Genomic DNA, 16,411 nt, shown 5'->3' on the forward strand with positions numbered 1-16,411 from the left:
TGATTCTCTTAAACATTTAGAATTGCACTGCAGACCATGTCGAATGCATTTTCTCAACCCAATATATGGCGCACAAGCTCAAGGTTTCCTTACTATGTAATAAACACACACACAAAAAATTAAAAAGTGGAAAAACAGCATTTGACCAGTATTCCATCTTAAAATATTGCAATATTATTCCTTTGTGCTTAATATTGTACCCCTGCTGTGTGTGCACTCATTTTGCCTTTAAGCCTCCCCCCATAAGCCTCAACCCTGTTGCGTGTGGTGGGGCAACATTGACCACAGTTCAATGTCTTTTTTAGGTTTGATTGTTTATTTGTTTATTTTGGCATTAAGCTACAATTAGGACTACATACATTTTAAGATCTGAACTACTTATTCCACAAGAAAAGACGTTATTAACACTGTATTAATGATGCAATCAACTTCCCATCCGAGCCTGAGGCTTTATAATAAACTTGAGAGCTTTCGATCTTGGTTAACCGCGTACAACACTTCAACTTCCACACGCATATTCAACGCTAAACATTCCGTGTTTGATGAATATCGTTGTATATTACATGTTTGATGTTTTGTCGTAGTTCAAATAAACGGGAGCTCCAAATGTTAAGCTAGCACCGACGACACGCGCCACCGAAAAGCCGTTTATTGTGTCCGTTTTACAGCGTTGATTGTTCAGAACAGAGACAAAAAGAAAGAAAAAGAGCTTAGTTCGCGTGAAACTAAGTAACCGCATCCCCGTTTAAACAGCAAGGTGCACAAAATAGGACCAAAGTGTCCCGCTCGGTGCTCGGAAATTACCTGCAGTACTGCCAGGAGCGCCAGCAGGAGCAGCCCGTCGCTGCCCTCCCGTTGTGGGTGCATTTTTTTTTCTCTCGTGTAAAATCCTCTTGGAAAATGACAACCTCAATCCCTCTCGTTGGGCAAAAATAAGGGGGTAACCCGATCTCTCTTTTTTTGGTTTGTTTCTTTAGACGAACGGCTGTCGCGTCTTCGGCCGTAGCAGCCTCCGCCGTGGAGCGTATCCGGGAGAAGCACTGGCTGGTACTGAAGCTGCTGCAACTCTCCTCCTCTCCCTTCCTTCCACTCCACCGCAACACAAAAGGCGAGCCTTGGTCCAATCCCGGAGAACACACTTCTCTCACTGTCTCTCCCTACTGGTCACACGTCGCTTAACTGGTTGGAGAGAGGTCTGTCATACAACACGCCAAGCAAAAAAAGGTAAATATCGGTCCGGTTTGGGAGAAAACTGCAAAAAAAAATGTTTTTTTTTAAATTTTAAGTCTTTAATGATCAAAGATATCAAAGAGATCAAGAGGTTTTTCAAAGAGGAAATTAGAGATGACGTCAAAGCCCCTCTGGATTGTCCAATCAGATTGCAACGGCCTCATTCTGCTCTTAACCAATTGGTTGGCTGGGTGTTTGAGGGATTTAGAGTAGGGGTGGGGTTTGAGAGAGGGGGGCACTGTTCTTTGAAAAGTATTAAAAAGTAGAAAAAAATGTTTTCATTTAAATACAAAAAGGATGAACACATAATTGGTTTATTACAAAAATCAAGATTAAAAAAAAATCTTTCCAGGGGCCATTTAAAACAACAGATTTTTTTATTTGTTTGGAAACACAACAGCACTTTTGAAAAAGACAGTTTCAGGCATTTGTCATTATCGGTTCAAAACTAATTAAATGTTTTCAATTAAAGACAAATAAAAATAGACAAGCCAAACAAACACAATTTTTAGCTTACAACACACATACTAAAATATTTTTTCTTTGTTTTATGAAATAAGATAATTTAAATATTTTTTTCAATTAAAACATGTTTTTTTTTACATTTTTTTATGTCTCTACAGACTAAGTTTTGGCCTTTAAAATGATATATCTTTGGCTATGAAAAAGTGAAATCATGCATTTTACCTGAAACAAACAAAATAATTAAATGAATAATCTATTCATTAAAATGATTACCCATAATCCACGGGGTAGGAGTTTACTGTAGTCATTTGCATCCAACAATATTTCTTACCAGCTTTTTACTAAAGTTCAATTTTTAAATCTTGGTTCTGTGCATATTAGTAAGCTATTAGGACATATTTGTAACATTGTGTCTTTTTGATAGTTAGCAAGAGATTTTGAATAACTGGGTTGTTTGGGCAAGCAGGCTGCCAAATAGATCAGCTATACAAACACAGTGACATCATTGCAGTGCGTCATAGTGTTACCAGCCAACGACTTCAACAAAAAAGAGGAATGTGGAACAGTATACAATAGACAACAATGAAGAATATTTGGTGTTCTTTTCATCTTTCCTCTAACACGTTGCTGTATTTGGATTTACAAGATGAGCTTCGTTAAATCAAAGGCACATTTCCGATTAACGTGATTTTATTTCAGTTAATTTTACGAAGACAAAAAATCAAATGTTCCAGAATCATAGCATTGGAGAATTATCATAGGTTGTCAGGACAACTAAGTCAAAGTTCTACTTATTTGTAGTTACATTTATAGTTATAGCTTTTACCACCTTTTATTGGTTTCTATTCTTAATTTGGCCTGAGTGCACAATCATTGAATTAAGATGTTGACTAAAAACACTAACTGGTTGGCTACATTATCTTTGTCAGGCAAAAGATTATTACATGTGTTGAATATGTTATCTCCTATTGTAAATAGTCTTATGTAGTCAATCCATATGGGAAACAAACTTAGACACTTCTCTGTGTTGCAACACCTCAGTTTTAAAAGTTGATACCCTTTCGGCATTGCCCTTGAAGATGTGCAAGTTGCCCATGCCACACACACTCATGCCACCCGCTACCATCACAGATGCTGGCTTTTGAACTGAGCCCTGTTAAGAACATGGCTTCTTTTTGTCCTCTTCAGTCTGGATGGCATGGCATCCCAGTTTTCCATAAAGAATTTCAAATACTGCTCCTAGAGCCCGTTGTAGAAAAGGCACATTCTTTGCAGTATAGAATTTCATCTGGGAACGGCATTTGGCGCTGTGGATGGTTTTTGGTTTCTGAATGGTTTCTGAATGTACTGGTGAATCCATTCTGTGATATCCTTTTCAGTAGTGTTCCTGTTTATGCTGAAGTTCCGTTTTAGGGCCCAAACTTCTCAAGCATCCTGTTTGGTGGCTCATGAGGAAAAGCTGCGTGAAAAATGAAATATATAGTATACTTTAAAAATAAGATTAACTTCTATCATTGAATGGAGTATCAACACTGCCTAGGAACAATTTAGAGTGTTCAACAAATAATATTGCAAATTTGTGTATGGCCAAGTATATTCAGTGATAGTAAAATTAAACAGATGACCCCAAATCATATTGCACCATCGATATATATATCTATATATATTTTTAAATGTTAACCTTACTTAAAACAGTTCTTAAATTTTTGACTTCACAAATTAACATTTATGATAGTGGTGTTAAATGCTGAAGTTGATGAAAATATGAATTGGCTTTTGTGCTCATTACTGTCCCATTCTATTCATTCCTGTAAACGGCCTTTATTCATGCACTACTAAAATATGCAATGAATAATTCCCCTTACATTATCTGCCAATGCTCTATTAATAAAAGTTGAAATACCTTAGCTTTGCAGCTGATACCTAATTAACTACTGAGAGGTGTAGTGTATAGTTTTTGACACTTCTTTAAAATATTGTGATTTTTAAATCATCTCTGACAAACAACAGCGACTGAATTTTCCAAAACTTTTATTCGAAATCTTCATTGGCTTTTCAAGGGAGAAAGAGTTGGGTGCAATGCTAATCACCTGCTGCTCCTCCTCCTCCTCACAAATCAAACTATCCGGCCCAGAGGCTAAATTGTAATTGTAAGCAAACAGCGAGTGTTATTGCATCCCACTTTCAGTCTTCACATACAGGAAGAACATTGCTCACTGCTGGTAACAAGTGATTTGTGCTTCCTTGCACTCATGTCATTGATTATCACGCCTGGTAGTACATGTTTTGAAATAATTAGAGGCACTATTTAATGCAAATGAAGCTGGTGCGAGAAGCAAAAGAAAACTCTCTACTAGATATCAACACAACAAAAAACACTTGCTTGGATTGGATAAATTACATTGTAACCTTGCCATCTCTATCCAAACATAAAGAAACTGTCAATTTCAAATCAATCACCATACTGAAGTGGGATAGTTTCTATAGTTAAAACAATTACTAAATATGACAAGGTGGTGTTTCTTGTCAAAGGCATTCAGATTCACTGTGGCTAGAGGCGAGGAAGAGATCAAGTCGAATGACCTGTTGAGAATTGGTATCACATTTTAAACAAATTCTTCAATCTATTTAATCTAATCTAATTGAGAGTGGATCAAACTGCTTCATCTCTTTGATTAATGCTGAAAGAGGCTATCTTTCATCCATGCCTTCGAGGGCGAACAGCCGTCCGGCGATCTAATTTGGTGTAAGCACGGTTCAATCGGCGCACGGGCCCGTTTCGTGTTTCATCAAAACAATTTGGTGTAAAATGCACAGTCAAAGGAGACGCCAAGGTTGTTGTGCAGTTTATGGGTTATATATTCTCGCGCCCCCGCCCAGACAAGATAGCGTCAATGGAGGCGGCCGTGTGATTCATGTCCACTGCCTTGCTGACACTGCGCTTGACTCTCATAAGCGAGAATGTCCAAGGGTCCCCGAGGGGGCCGGTGGCTGAGCCCTTGAGGCACCCCACTTTGTACTGTAGCTTGTGGCACTGCAGCGCAGTTGATGACAGTGGAAGAAAACACAACAAGGTCAGCAACGCTTTCACGTTCACTTCTTCATGCTGACATTGTGTTGAAGCAGGTCACACTTGGTGCGAGGCAAAGCAAAAGCCAAATATAGATGAACTTCTCCAACAGAGTATGCACACATCCCTTTTTGTTATGCTGATTTCATGAGAAATTATTTTGGTGAACTCAAAGCATTGCGTCATGGGAAGATACAGCAGAGCTGCCAATGTCAAATGTTTTGAAATTTGAGAAACTAGGACTTTCTGCGGGAAATTTCTCAAGTGTCGTACAAATCCTGACCTCCAACTGTCACAATACATATTTAGTGGACCTCATTTTAGCCAGCACCGAAGGATGATCATTCCTTGTGTGTTTTACTTTAACCTTTGACTCTTAGTAACTTATGGTGGTCAAGCCATTATCATTTTTGGCACTGCTGAATGTTAAAATGTTACTTAAAACATCATCAGTAGTTAAATCATTCATGGTCAGTGATGGCTCTAGAACAGGGGTCGGGAACCTTTTGGACAGGGAGAGCCATAAACAATTCATATTTTCATATCTTATTGCTTGAGAGCCATACTCAGAATTTAAAATTTACTTGTCAAAATGTTGTGTTTGACTGTTTTCATATGAATTTCATTCATTTTCCATGCCGCTTATCCTCACAGGGGTCACAGAGGTGCCAGGGCCTATCCCAGCTAACTATAGGCGGGAAGTGGGGGTACCCCCGTTTACACCCTTATACATTTCCTATGACTAGAGTTTCAAAAATATATAACCCTTTTTGTTCCTATTTGAAATCACAACTTTTTAGGAATACAATAAGTCATTGGCTTCCATTAACAGCGATAAATGTGTGAATCATCAAGACCAGTATTCCCAGTAAATATGGTTTGGAAGGTATACAGTTGTCAATTAATGCCAAATATGACTTCAATCTCAACAATATGCACATTTTTACCTATAAAATATACTACCTTAGTGTCATGAATTTACAGTTTCAATATCTCCGTGTCATTTTTTATTTCCTTTGTGGCCCTAATATGTCTCCACTTTTCATTTTGTATAAACACAGATATTTTGACCCCACTCAACATTTGCCTAATTACCTTGTCATTGCCAAACCCACACACGTCAAAAGGTTGCTTTGGAACAAATTAGTGCGAGGGAAGCCGTGGCCTGTTCTTCAGAGCCGTTATCAATTGAAGAGTCATTGTTTTGCATTCAATAAGGTGTCTCAGAGGACCAAAGGCATACCTGATTATTCTCCTCTTGTGCCAAATCGGCCCATTCAATCTCATCTGCTGTTGGAACAATGGAGCCAAATAGCATTCACGATGTAGGGAGAAATGTGAGTAATTCATCCAAGCAAAGTTTGAGTGCAGGACATGAAAAGTGCTGTTTTTCAATGAAAAGACGAAGCCTACTTTAAAGCAGTTTAGTACCACTCCCCTGACCAAAAATTAGGGTTGCGTTGTAAGATCAAGCGGCATCGCTGGCAACATTCAGTGTGTTCTTCTACTTCTTGTCTACACCAATTTAACAGTTTGATTTTGTAGCCTTTGCAAGGAGGAATGTCAGAGCACACGTCTGGCTGCTGCACTCCGTTACGCCTCCCGCAGATCAAATAACGATTGATTGCCTTATTAAGGGAAAATCGCGTTGAACTGCGAAAGAGCTCAATGCGAGAGCAAATAATTATTGGTATGTCTTTGAATTAAAAACATATGTTGATTAGAAATGGCACATCAAAGTGGTAGGCTTCACTTTCATTTGTCATTTATTTTTCATTGTGTTCCGCCCAATAGGTTAATTTTGTTTTTCTATTTTCACAATTTCAGTAGAAACAACCCAATATATGTATAAATACAATAAAATAGAATTTAGATGGTGTGGATGGTTGTCTGTCTCTGGACGTGCCCCGTGACTGATCAGCAACCAGTTCAGGGGGTAGTCCTGCTTTCGTCCAATGTCAGCTGGGATAAGCTCTAGCACCCTGTCACCCTTGAGGATAAATGGTGCCAGAAAATGAATGAATTATTAGAGCATAGATGAGACTTTTACTATATTCACTGCTAATGGTATTCTAGAAAATTTGGATTGCTGACATGGATAATTTTCGACCTACCCTTCCATTTCAAATGGATCCCTGCCCCTCTCCCAGTGCAAGTTGATTGCTTGAGTGTGTGTTTTTTCCATCATTGGCCTCGAATGAGTTAATTCATCTTGTTAAAATTAGAATTTCATATGGGTTGATAGTTGTGTCTGATTACCACTATTGCCTCTGAAATGCTAGCAAAAAGTCAACCATTGAATAGTGCATTCAACAATATTCCTGGATAATGAGCAATGTTCTATTTACTATGTCAAGTTGAAAAGATAGCACATGTAAATAGCTATTACATTTTGTGTCTGCAGAGCTGTGTACACGCCTGTGATATTTGAAGCTGTGTGGTGAATTTCACTATTGATTTGCAAAAAAGGCCAAAGTGTTGGTCAACTCTGACTGTGTGCCTGGCCTTTTCTAACTTCATTTGCACTTGTCTAGACAATGGGTCCTTGATAAATTTGTTGGCGAATTAGGTGATCTATTCTCATCCTCCCCTCAGATTCATGCACTCAGCGTGGCTTTCGTGTTAACGGCAAGGCAGTTGGGCCAATACACGGATGCCTTTTCTCATCAAAAACTGGCATTTTTATTAATAATCTTAATGGTAGGGATAATTAACAGTTGTAATAGCCATTTTTACGCAAGCGGCACTGGAGCTTGTTAACAATGTGTGAATAATGAGTTCTATCCTAAGCTTGTTTGCGCTCCAGGTTTGAACAACTGTGAAGATGTGCAGTGTGCTCATTAACAGGATTAAAATTGGTATGGCTATAGTAAATTAAAAGCAAGAAAATGTTGAGTTATTTCGAGTATCAGACAGTACAAAGACCCAGTTGAAATTGCTATGAGTATTTTTACTCTTTTAATTTGTCTTTCCTGGGGCTTAATATGACGAGGAAAACACCAAATGTTCCAAGCATGTGTGCTCGTGAAAAATGACCCCAACAACACTCAGTTGTGAGTTGTTGTTGTTTTGTTTTGTTTTAAATCTTCTTCTTGTTATTATATATAAATAGCTAAATAAATGTAAATATAAAATATATATATATATATATATATATATATATATATATATATATATATATATATATATATATATATATATATATATATATATATATATATATAAAAAGCTGGAGATTGGAGTACAAAGTAGATTCTTCGTCCATCAATATATAGCACAGTGGATTTTACTTTAAATAATAAGGTACTAGTTAATACTAATACAAAATAGGAATACTTGAAAATACCTTAATTATAAAGTGGCAATATATCTCATGACTGATCTTTTATTTATTATAATTCATCTTCATTTAAGTATTTAATGACCTTTTTGGACCACACAGTATGTATAGTATATGACTTCTAAAAAGGCGTTTTACTCAAGCAGAGCAGATGTTCAGGGCAGGTTGCTAATTTGGCTCACTCAGGAGGTGATCATGAGACATATTGCATTTTATTCCCACCCTTCACCACATACACAAATGCATGCACACACACTTCACTATCCTTCCACATGATTGTCATCTCAAAAAGTCAATCTTGAGTAGTTTTGTACACTCACTGAGGCTAAATATACCCTGCATGGTTCAAATGACAATCCTGATACTTTTGTCTTTAGTAATGGGATATGTGCAGCGGTAATGGTTAGGGGGCGGCATGGAATATTATTTTCATTTGTTGAAATTGTATACTGTATACATTCACTCTTAAATATGTTACATTAGAGGATCATCCATTCTTCAAAATGATAATAATACTGCATTTTCTCACCAGTTAACAAAAATGGCTGCCAAAAGTATGCTGTTTTCAAGAAAATAGCAGAACATTTTAGAAATAAAAATCTGAATGAGGCATTTATACCAGTAGTGTAAATCCTGCTTTATTTGCAGCACTACTTTTTTGACTCATGTCTGACTTGTAACATCCCATTCAGAACTTGCTTCAGATTATTTGCTTCATTGGTTGAATAGGGACTGCAAAGAATGATTTTTTTTCTCGCTTCCTTTCTAGTGGCATTTTTTGGGGGGATCATACTATATATATTTTTTTATTCCTCTCTTTTATAGTGCAGGGCTTCATTCCTCTAACCTTTTTTTGATAGTGTCTAATTGGCTTCCATTGATTCGCTCGATCACTGCAGTGGCTTGGCTGCATTCTCCGCTGACCCTGCAAAATTGAGACTGAAAAAAATAAGCCAGTCTGTCTAACAGGCATTGGCCCTGTGGCTCACGCACACACAATTCCCAATACAAGCAGTGAATGATTGTGTCAGTGAGCTGGAAGTGAGTCAACCTGCCCCTCATAGTTAGTGTAGCACAAAAAACAACAAAGGCCTTGCTGTTGCAGCGGAGGGGAGGAGGGACGCGGAATGATGGAGCGGGTGGCATGGGGGTGACGAGGCGGCCAAATGGTGGCTCATCAAGTTGGGTGGGGGGACACGGCAAGTCAGCCACGTGTCACCTTGAGCTCTCTGGAGCAAGTGTCCGGAAGAAAACCTGCTGGGAAGAAAGGGTGTGAAGGATGAAGTGGCAGAGGAAGTCGAACCAGGTGTCCACTTGTCCATATGTGACAACAACTGCGACTGTCACTGAGGACTCAGGGATAGTCTGGCCAATTTTTTTTTATGTTTGTGTGCATCTCATTTATCGCTGAGGCACTGAGACGTGTCATAATCCACTGCCAGTGATACAACACATTCACATGCTTAAAGCAACGTATGGTCCATTCAAATTAGATTATTTCTCTACTTATATCATTATATCTACAATTCACATATGATTTCATTTACTTCAATGATATGAGGCAAAACAGTCTAAATGAGGGTAATGTAATTTACTTCAATGTTGTGTAATATGAATGAGATGATGTACTGAGTAGATATGAGTCGCAGAATTTGCGGTTTAAGAAAATCAACTTTTGTAATGTTAAACCATTCATTTAAAGACAGATAGATAACGAGTAATCACAGTTATGATTTACTGTGATACATGTTGCTGCAATTTTGACATAATTCGATCCTCCAATTCCTACATGAAGTGTTCCATTCTCATACAAGTCCATTTAATCCATAAATCATAATGTTAAAAACTAGGTATGCTGATCCAACTCAGAAATTTCTATTGGACAGCACCTTCATCATGTGCAGTACCTATATTATACATTTTATCATTAACTACTGGGATACTGTGCAGTCATGAGCATAATTGGAATATACATGGTATTTGGAAAGGCCATACGATACCTCATTTTAAAATGGATATTTGTGTGGCAACACAAAACAATACTTGTAGACATCTGCTATGTATTGGCATATTCCATCTTAATACGGTCTTTCCTGTGCCAAAATAGGATCAGTGTTATGGGAATGGCCGGATAAATACTAAAAGGTTTAGGAAGGATGTACCTTCTGGGGTTCAGTTGCTCTTTCCTCAGTCAGAAAATTGCAGTTTGGGTGTCAGGTTTACCAAATCTGCCCAAATCTGTCCTCGGCTGCGTGGTTAACCATTCACATTGTGGTTGCCTGGCTTCCCGTTGTGGTTTCCTCATAAACAATCATGCTGGTATTAGTAATAAGTACGTACCTGTAAAATGTCTTGTTCTTCTGTATTCTTAAGTAGGCAGGAAATGTATCACGGTGTTGATGTTAAACCAAGAGTGGTCACAGAAATGTACACTCTCTCCCCTGTGAAACTGAGATGATGATTTATTTAGTTAAAGGACTGCTCTGCTGTGTCTGCCACAGTTTCAATCTGTATCTGTTTAGGTTACGATGGAATCTACAGACTTTCCAGGTATTTTAGAAGAGAATGTGTAGTCCCTTGTGTCAGAAAAGTTTGTCTTAGTTGCTGACAACAGGGCCTATGTCCGATTATTATTAGGTAGATAAGAAAATGTACCATAACATTAGGACACTCAGAAAAACCCAGGCAATTAGGAAGTAAATTTATCTTTAAAAAAAATTATATTTAAATGTGTGTGCTATTTTAATTCGGATCACAATTGCTGCCATCTTGTACAACCTGCCTAGACACAAACATTAGAATGCAACACACAAACACGCAAGTTAAGAAGTGTTTTGCTCCCAGCTGCTGTGTCAGCGAGGCTGAGGCCATTTTACATGAATCAGCCACACACAAGTATTTTATGGAACGCCAATATTTTATTATGATTGAAAGGATTTCATATTTGGGTTTTGCTTTCATATTTCAGTGGACATAATGTATATCTAGGGCATATTAAGACCAATAACTGTACAAGGCTGGATAGCAATAACCTTTTTATAGCCAAGTAGCAATAAGACAAAAGGCTTTACTGGAGGGTAGCTCTAATGCCCATATTAATTTATAAGGTTTATCTACCATGATGCTAATTATTTCATGCAGACCCCTACTAACAATTCACAATATGGTACTTTGTACTATGGCATACATGGTATGTGCAACATCTGTTCTTAGATTGACGAGATTTAATGGTGCAGACATGTTAGTCATTCTGTTCTCAAGGGAATTTAAATCCGTGCAATTAAGTGAAACAACTGGTTATTTTTTGTAAGGTATATTTTCACATTTCCTAAGATTTCAGTAGTTTTCAACATAAGAAGTGAAGGCGGGAAGTTCCTTAATTGTTGTCTCTTGTGACTGATTCATTCAAGAAAGTTTTTGTTTCTGTTCCATTTTTTATTGTGCCAGTGGGTTATTTTCAGTAAGAAAAACAACTATATTCAATTTTCTTTATTCGGTCAAATGATAATTAAACTTAAATCTCATTTACACTTCAACTAAGTAAGACCGCTCTTATTTTGAACTAAAAACAAGGCCGAAGCAATTTTTGATGGATAGCTTTCTTAACATGCGTAGGCACTGATCTTCAACAAATTGCTAGGTTTGCTCATAGTATGCTCGACATAGCCATCTAAAAATTCAGCAAATAATGGACTTTGTTTTGCAAATAATGGGTATTGTAATACTTTTTTAAAAAACATTTCCATAGATCATTCATAGTCAATCTTTTGAGCAGTAAAATCTTGAAGACAAGGATAATGTGTTTCCAACACATATTCACTGCCAACATCAAGGCCGTAGCTGGCTGAGTAAGATACTTTAGGGGGAGGACAGTTGAAAGTGTTCCAGGAAAACAATACCTCTTCAAAACCAGAAATGAAATTAAATGTGCTTAATACTTTGTGGGAAATATGTGAGACAAAGCTGTATTTATGATAATTTACTCACCACAGAGCTCCAGCTTCACAGTTGGACACATAATGTGTAATTATAACCATGCAGGAAATTATCTTTTTGTTTTCTTTTTTTATGATTGAGATAAAAATAGTAACGGTTTGATGTTGCTCTAATCATATAATTGTATCCTTGTCACTATGGCTGGATTTAAACTGCAATTGCAAGTGACCAATATAATACCTTTTATCTAGTCATTTCAACTGTCTTGTTTGTTCCATATTCATTTTAAATGACACATTTCACATATGGTTGAGTTTGGGCCAGTGGAACACATAAAACAACCCCCATTTGGAAGTGGACCATTAATAACTATATGCTGCTATCACATGAAAGTATTTAATAATACATGAATAACACACAAACAAAATTATGTGATGTATTGTTTTTGTCAGCTGACTCTTTTTTTGATTAATATTAAGAGTAATTCAATTGATTTTTCAACAACTCTCATGACACAATAATCTAAATGTACCCATGAGAAAACATTGCAAATTGAGCCGAAATATGCTTATTTTTGGCAGGTTTTGCTTAAATAATATATACATTATAACTTATTGAGATTTCATTTTTGGTTTTAATTTATTTTAAAAAAATCTCAATGCAAAGTTGGCGGTAGAAAGTATTGCTTGGAGTTGACTCGAGCCTTTCTTCCAACATGGCCTTGACATTCTTTCACCCGAGCTCACGGCTCAGCTCACTAATGCGCTCCAGCCTGTGCTTCGCTCTACCATGTAAATGCGACCGTGATGCTGACCGAGTATTTCTTTTGGCAGGGCTATATTCACGAATCTCTTTTTAAAATAAATAAATACTAATAAAATAATAATAATAAACAAAACTGCGAAGTTGTCTAAAAATAGAAAGCATGATCACAGTCGTTTTTGTAAAAAAAACTATTTCAATCAATGCTTTGGTTACTGCAACTCTGCCCCACAAGTATATTTAAACTGATTTAACCCGACAAGGTTAATTTGGTGCTGCCCGGCATACAGTAAGACTGATTGCTGACCTTTCGACACACGAAATCATGGTCCAGTTTTAATTAGGTTGCCTCTCTCACTTTACCGCTTTGCTTTCCTAATCCAAAATTCACATGTATGTATATTAGATGTGATGCAGCCCAGTCAGTTAAGTGAGCGTTGCGCCCCCGCTGCGACATTACTGCTGATTGGCCTCACGTAAGAAAAGGTTACGTCCACCTTCAATTAAATTTCTCCTGCTATTTGTTAATGCCAATGTTCGAATCATGGTAGTTGGGGCAAAAGGAAAAGTATTAATGCCCTGGTGCCTAATTTACTTTGTATGCTGAAGGTTCAGAAATGACTTCTCATAAACGCATCATTACGCCTTTACTTCACTGCTGCCTGTGGGACAAATTACACAGACGTCACCTTGATTGCTGCTCGCTGTTGCAGCTCCATAGGTCATTAATGCTTTTGCCACCAAAGTGCTTTTAAGTTATATGTGTTGGCGTATATAAATGGTGCTGATATTCACTGATTAAAAATAAATTTCACTAGAAGGGCTTGCAATGCGTGACTACTTAAATTTGTTCCCTTAGGAATAAATGGAAATTCACAGCTCTTGGATCAAATTTTGGCTCTATTATGTCTCTATTTAATGTTAGGCAATGTTTTCAATAACGTGTAAACAACATAAACTCATTGACTGCCATTGCCCGCCAGTTAAAATGGACTGGATGTCTATTGCCATCAACGCCACAGACTTTGTCATTGGAAATGTTGGACAAGGTTCTACAAGTCTTTCAATATGGCATGGAGTAAAGATTTTCTCCCAAAAAGGCATGAGGAGTCAATGAATGAAAAACTATTCGTGCTATTGTTCTCCACTGTTTAAATCAACTAAGGCAAGGGACAAAACTCTTTCACGATTCAAAGACCTAGGTTTTACTGTTCACCCTAGAGACATTCTGATGTAGTTTACATCCCGCGGCCTTGTTTGATCATGTGAGAGTAGCAGAGTCTAAAAGCCATGAAATCATGCCGAAATCGATCCTGACAGTTCATCGCTTATGACTGTCACCGGCTTTCAAATGTGATGACAAGTCGTGTTGTGGCGAGAGTTTAGAATTGTGCGGAGAAAGTGTTCTTTTGCATCACTGTGCGTGACACTGGCGGATCAGGCTAAATGGGATGGCAGTTTAATAGCAAAGCAAGAGACTCTTGGAGGACTAGTGAACACATTAATAGTAAAAATTCACCGATTTATATTTATGAGTAGGGTGTGTTGCCTAGAGAGTTTTAGTGTTTCTTTACTCATGATTTCTTTATCCAGCCTCTCCGCCAATGACTTGATTTCCATGCAGTTGGCCATTGAACATTTTTTCTGTCAATAATTGAGAAGGGCTGCCAACTAATATTGAGATTTCTCTCGTGCCACCATCACTGTTGCCTGAAGGTCCTATTAAGCCAGAACGTTCTCAATACTACATCAGCAATAGTGACTAGTTTTTGTAATAAATATTTGAACAGTAGTTATGGCCTTGTAAAAGTCTTTTCTGTTGAGACTGTTGTAGGAAGGTCACTTTCAAATGCAAATAAAAGATGGATGAGAGTTTTGCATTCAAATGCTCTATCTCAATTCACCCGTGCCTTGTTTTGATGCGGAATTGAGTGCAATTAGATTTGAATACTAATATCTGAGATCGAGCAAGATCAGTGTTTTGTTATCTTTAATATTTGTCAGTGTGTGATTCAATCACATTCATCATATAACATGCAGAGTATATTCATTCTGGAGCTTTACGGGGTTGCACAAAATGGTTCTTTGTGTGTCATTTTTAACCCCTATGTCAAGACGTCATATGAGTCTCAAAGAAAGAACATTCACAAAAGAATGGTGGGATCACTGTAAATGCCACGTGCCAATTGAGCCATCATCTTTCTGCCAAAACTTTTATCCGCAAATCTGGATACACGTCATTGTCCTCATGCAAACCCGACTCGCAATCTCCAAATAAAGCCAAAAAGTGTGGCCAACAGCCGACAAAATCTTTGTTTTTTTGCTTGGCATCCTTTCATATCTTCCGCTTCTTAAACATATCAGACGTGGCAGATGAGCTCAGTTTGGAGCATGAACTTTAAAGAAGCATTAAGTTTAAATATGGTTCAAACAGCACGCTACCCCGCCCTCACCATCACAACAAACAAACATGATATTATGATGCTAATTTAATTTGTATTAACCACATTGCGGCTCCAGAGGACATCCCGCAGAACCAATCCTCTGCATGCAAAGCAGGGGCAATATGCGTTATCTTCTAATAGCTGATGCGATTTTCTATATGTGCATATGGACATGCTAAACAGAATTCTCTTAGCAATGTCCTTGAAGGGCCTTGTGATGATCATTAATCTTGCCAACAAAGAGAAAAACAGCTTGCTTTTGGCTCTTGAAGTTTTTGCTGGGATTCAAAACCATTTGTTTGTCTTGTCACAAGCATTGCTGTTAATCGTTTGTCCTAAAGCTGTTCATACTTGCTTGTTTTTTGCCCATCTGTAAACAAAGCTATTTATTACACGCATTCCATATTTCCATGAATAGTACCCTATTATACAAATTGTTCTGTGGTTCCATTAGGTTGGTTCACACCATGTGCTATAAGTATCACAATTGCGTTGTGCGTGGATGAAATGCAAATGGTCAATGCAAGTGACAGATATGAAAGTCCAAGTCAAGGCAAGTTTGAGGTAATCAAAATATACACGGCATGGTTCATTGGTATGGCAAAAGTAGTTCTTTGAACTTATTTTTTCATTATCATATATATAAAGATATATTTCTTAATTTACATGTATATATATATGAATCTAAACAACAGTGAATGCTTAAACTGCTAAAGATATAGTCTGATTGCACGCCATTTATAGGTGTGCCTTTTTTTATTAAATAGGCCATATAAATGCAGACGGCCCTTCTCCTATAATATGAATGTTTTCAATTAGATTGCACTTGGAAATCTTCCACAATGCTGTGTAAGTTCCCATTTATGTTTCCTCTATGCGACATAACAGGACTTTCCTCTGCAGTTGCAGTGTTTAAAAAAAAAAGTTGTTTTTGATAAAATAACCACCTTTCCACCACCTGCAGTTTAGTAAATAATACTTTGCTATTAGCATATAGAGAGGATGTTAGGCAATATCCAGTATAAAAAAATATGTCCGGACTTATCAACTTTGATCAGTAGCTTCCAATCTGGAGGTTGATTGCAATTAAGAGGGTAATTGTTTATTCAATTATTCACCGTCATTAGAATGTTAAACATGAACTTGGTGTGTAATGGTTGCTGC

The 16,411-nt window shown here is 37.4% G+C and overlaps 2 protein-coding genes across 2 annotated transcripts in view; one reads left to right on the top strand and one right to left on the bottom strand.

Moving 5' to 3' along the window:
• cdh2 (cadherin 2, type 1, N-cadherin (neuronal)) overlaps window positions 1–1,146 on the bottom strand; it is a 49,922-nt gene extending 48,776 nt beyond the window's left edge. Inside the window, exon 1 of the mRNA XM_077615999.1 lies at window positions 805–1,146. Coding sequence (XP_077472125.1) covers window positions 805–867 — 63 coding nt within the window. The 5' untranslated portion in view covers window positions 868–1,146. The remainder of the gene's footprint in view (window positions 1–804) is intronic.
• dsg2l (desmoglein 2 like) overlaps window positions 1–16,411 on the top strand; it is a 196,452-nt gene that overhangs the window by 99,439 nt on the left and 80,602 nt on the right. The window contains exon 3 of the mRNA XM_077615997.1: window positions 978–1,224. The gene's annotated coding sequence lies outside the window, so the exon portion shown is untranslated. The remainder of the gene's footprint in view (window positions 1–977; window positions 1,225–16,411) is intronic.

The sequence above is a fragment of the Stigmatopora argus genome, chromosome 12 (assembly GCF_051989625.1).
Source record: "Stigmatopora argus isolate UIUO_Sarg chromosome 12, RoL_Sarg_1.0, whole genome shotgun sequence".
NCBI lineage: Eukaryota > Metazoa > Chordata > Actinopteri > Syngnathiformes > Syngnathidae > Stigmatopora > Stigmatopora argus.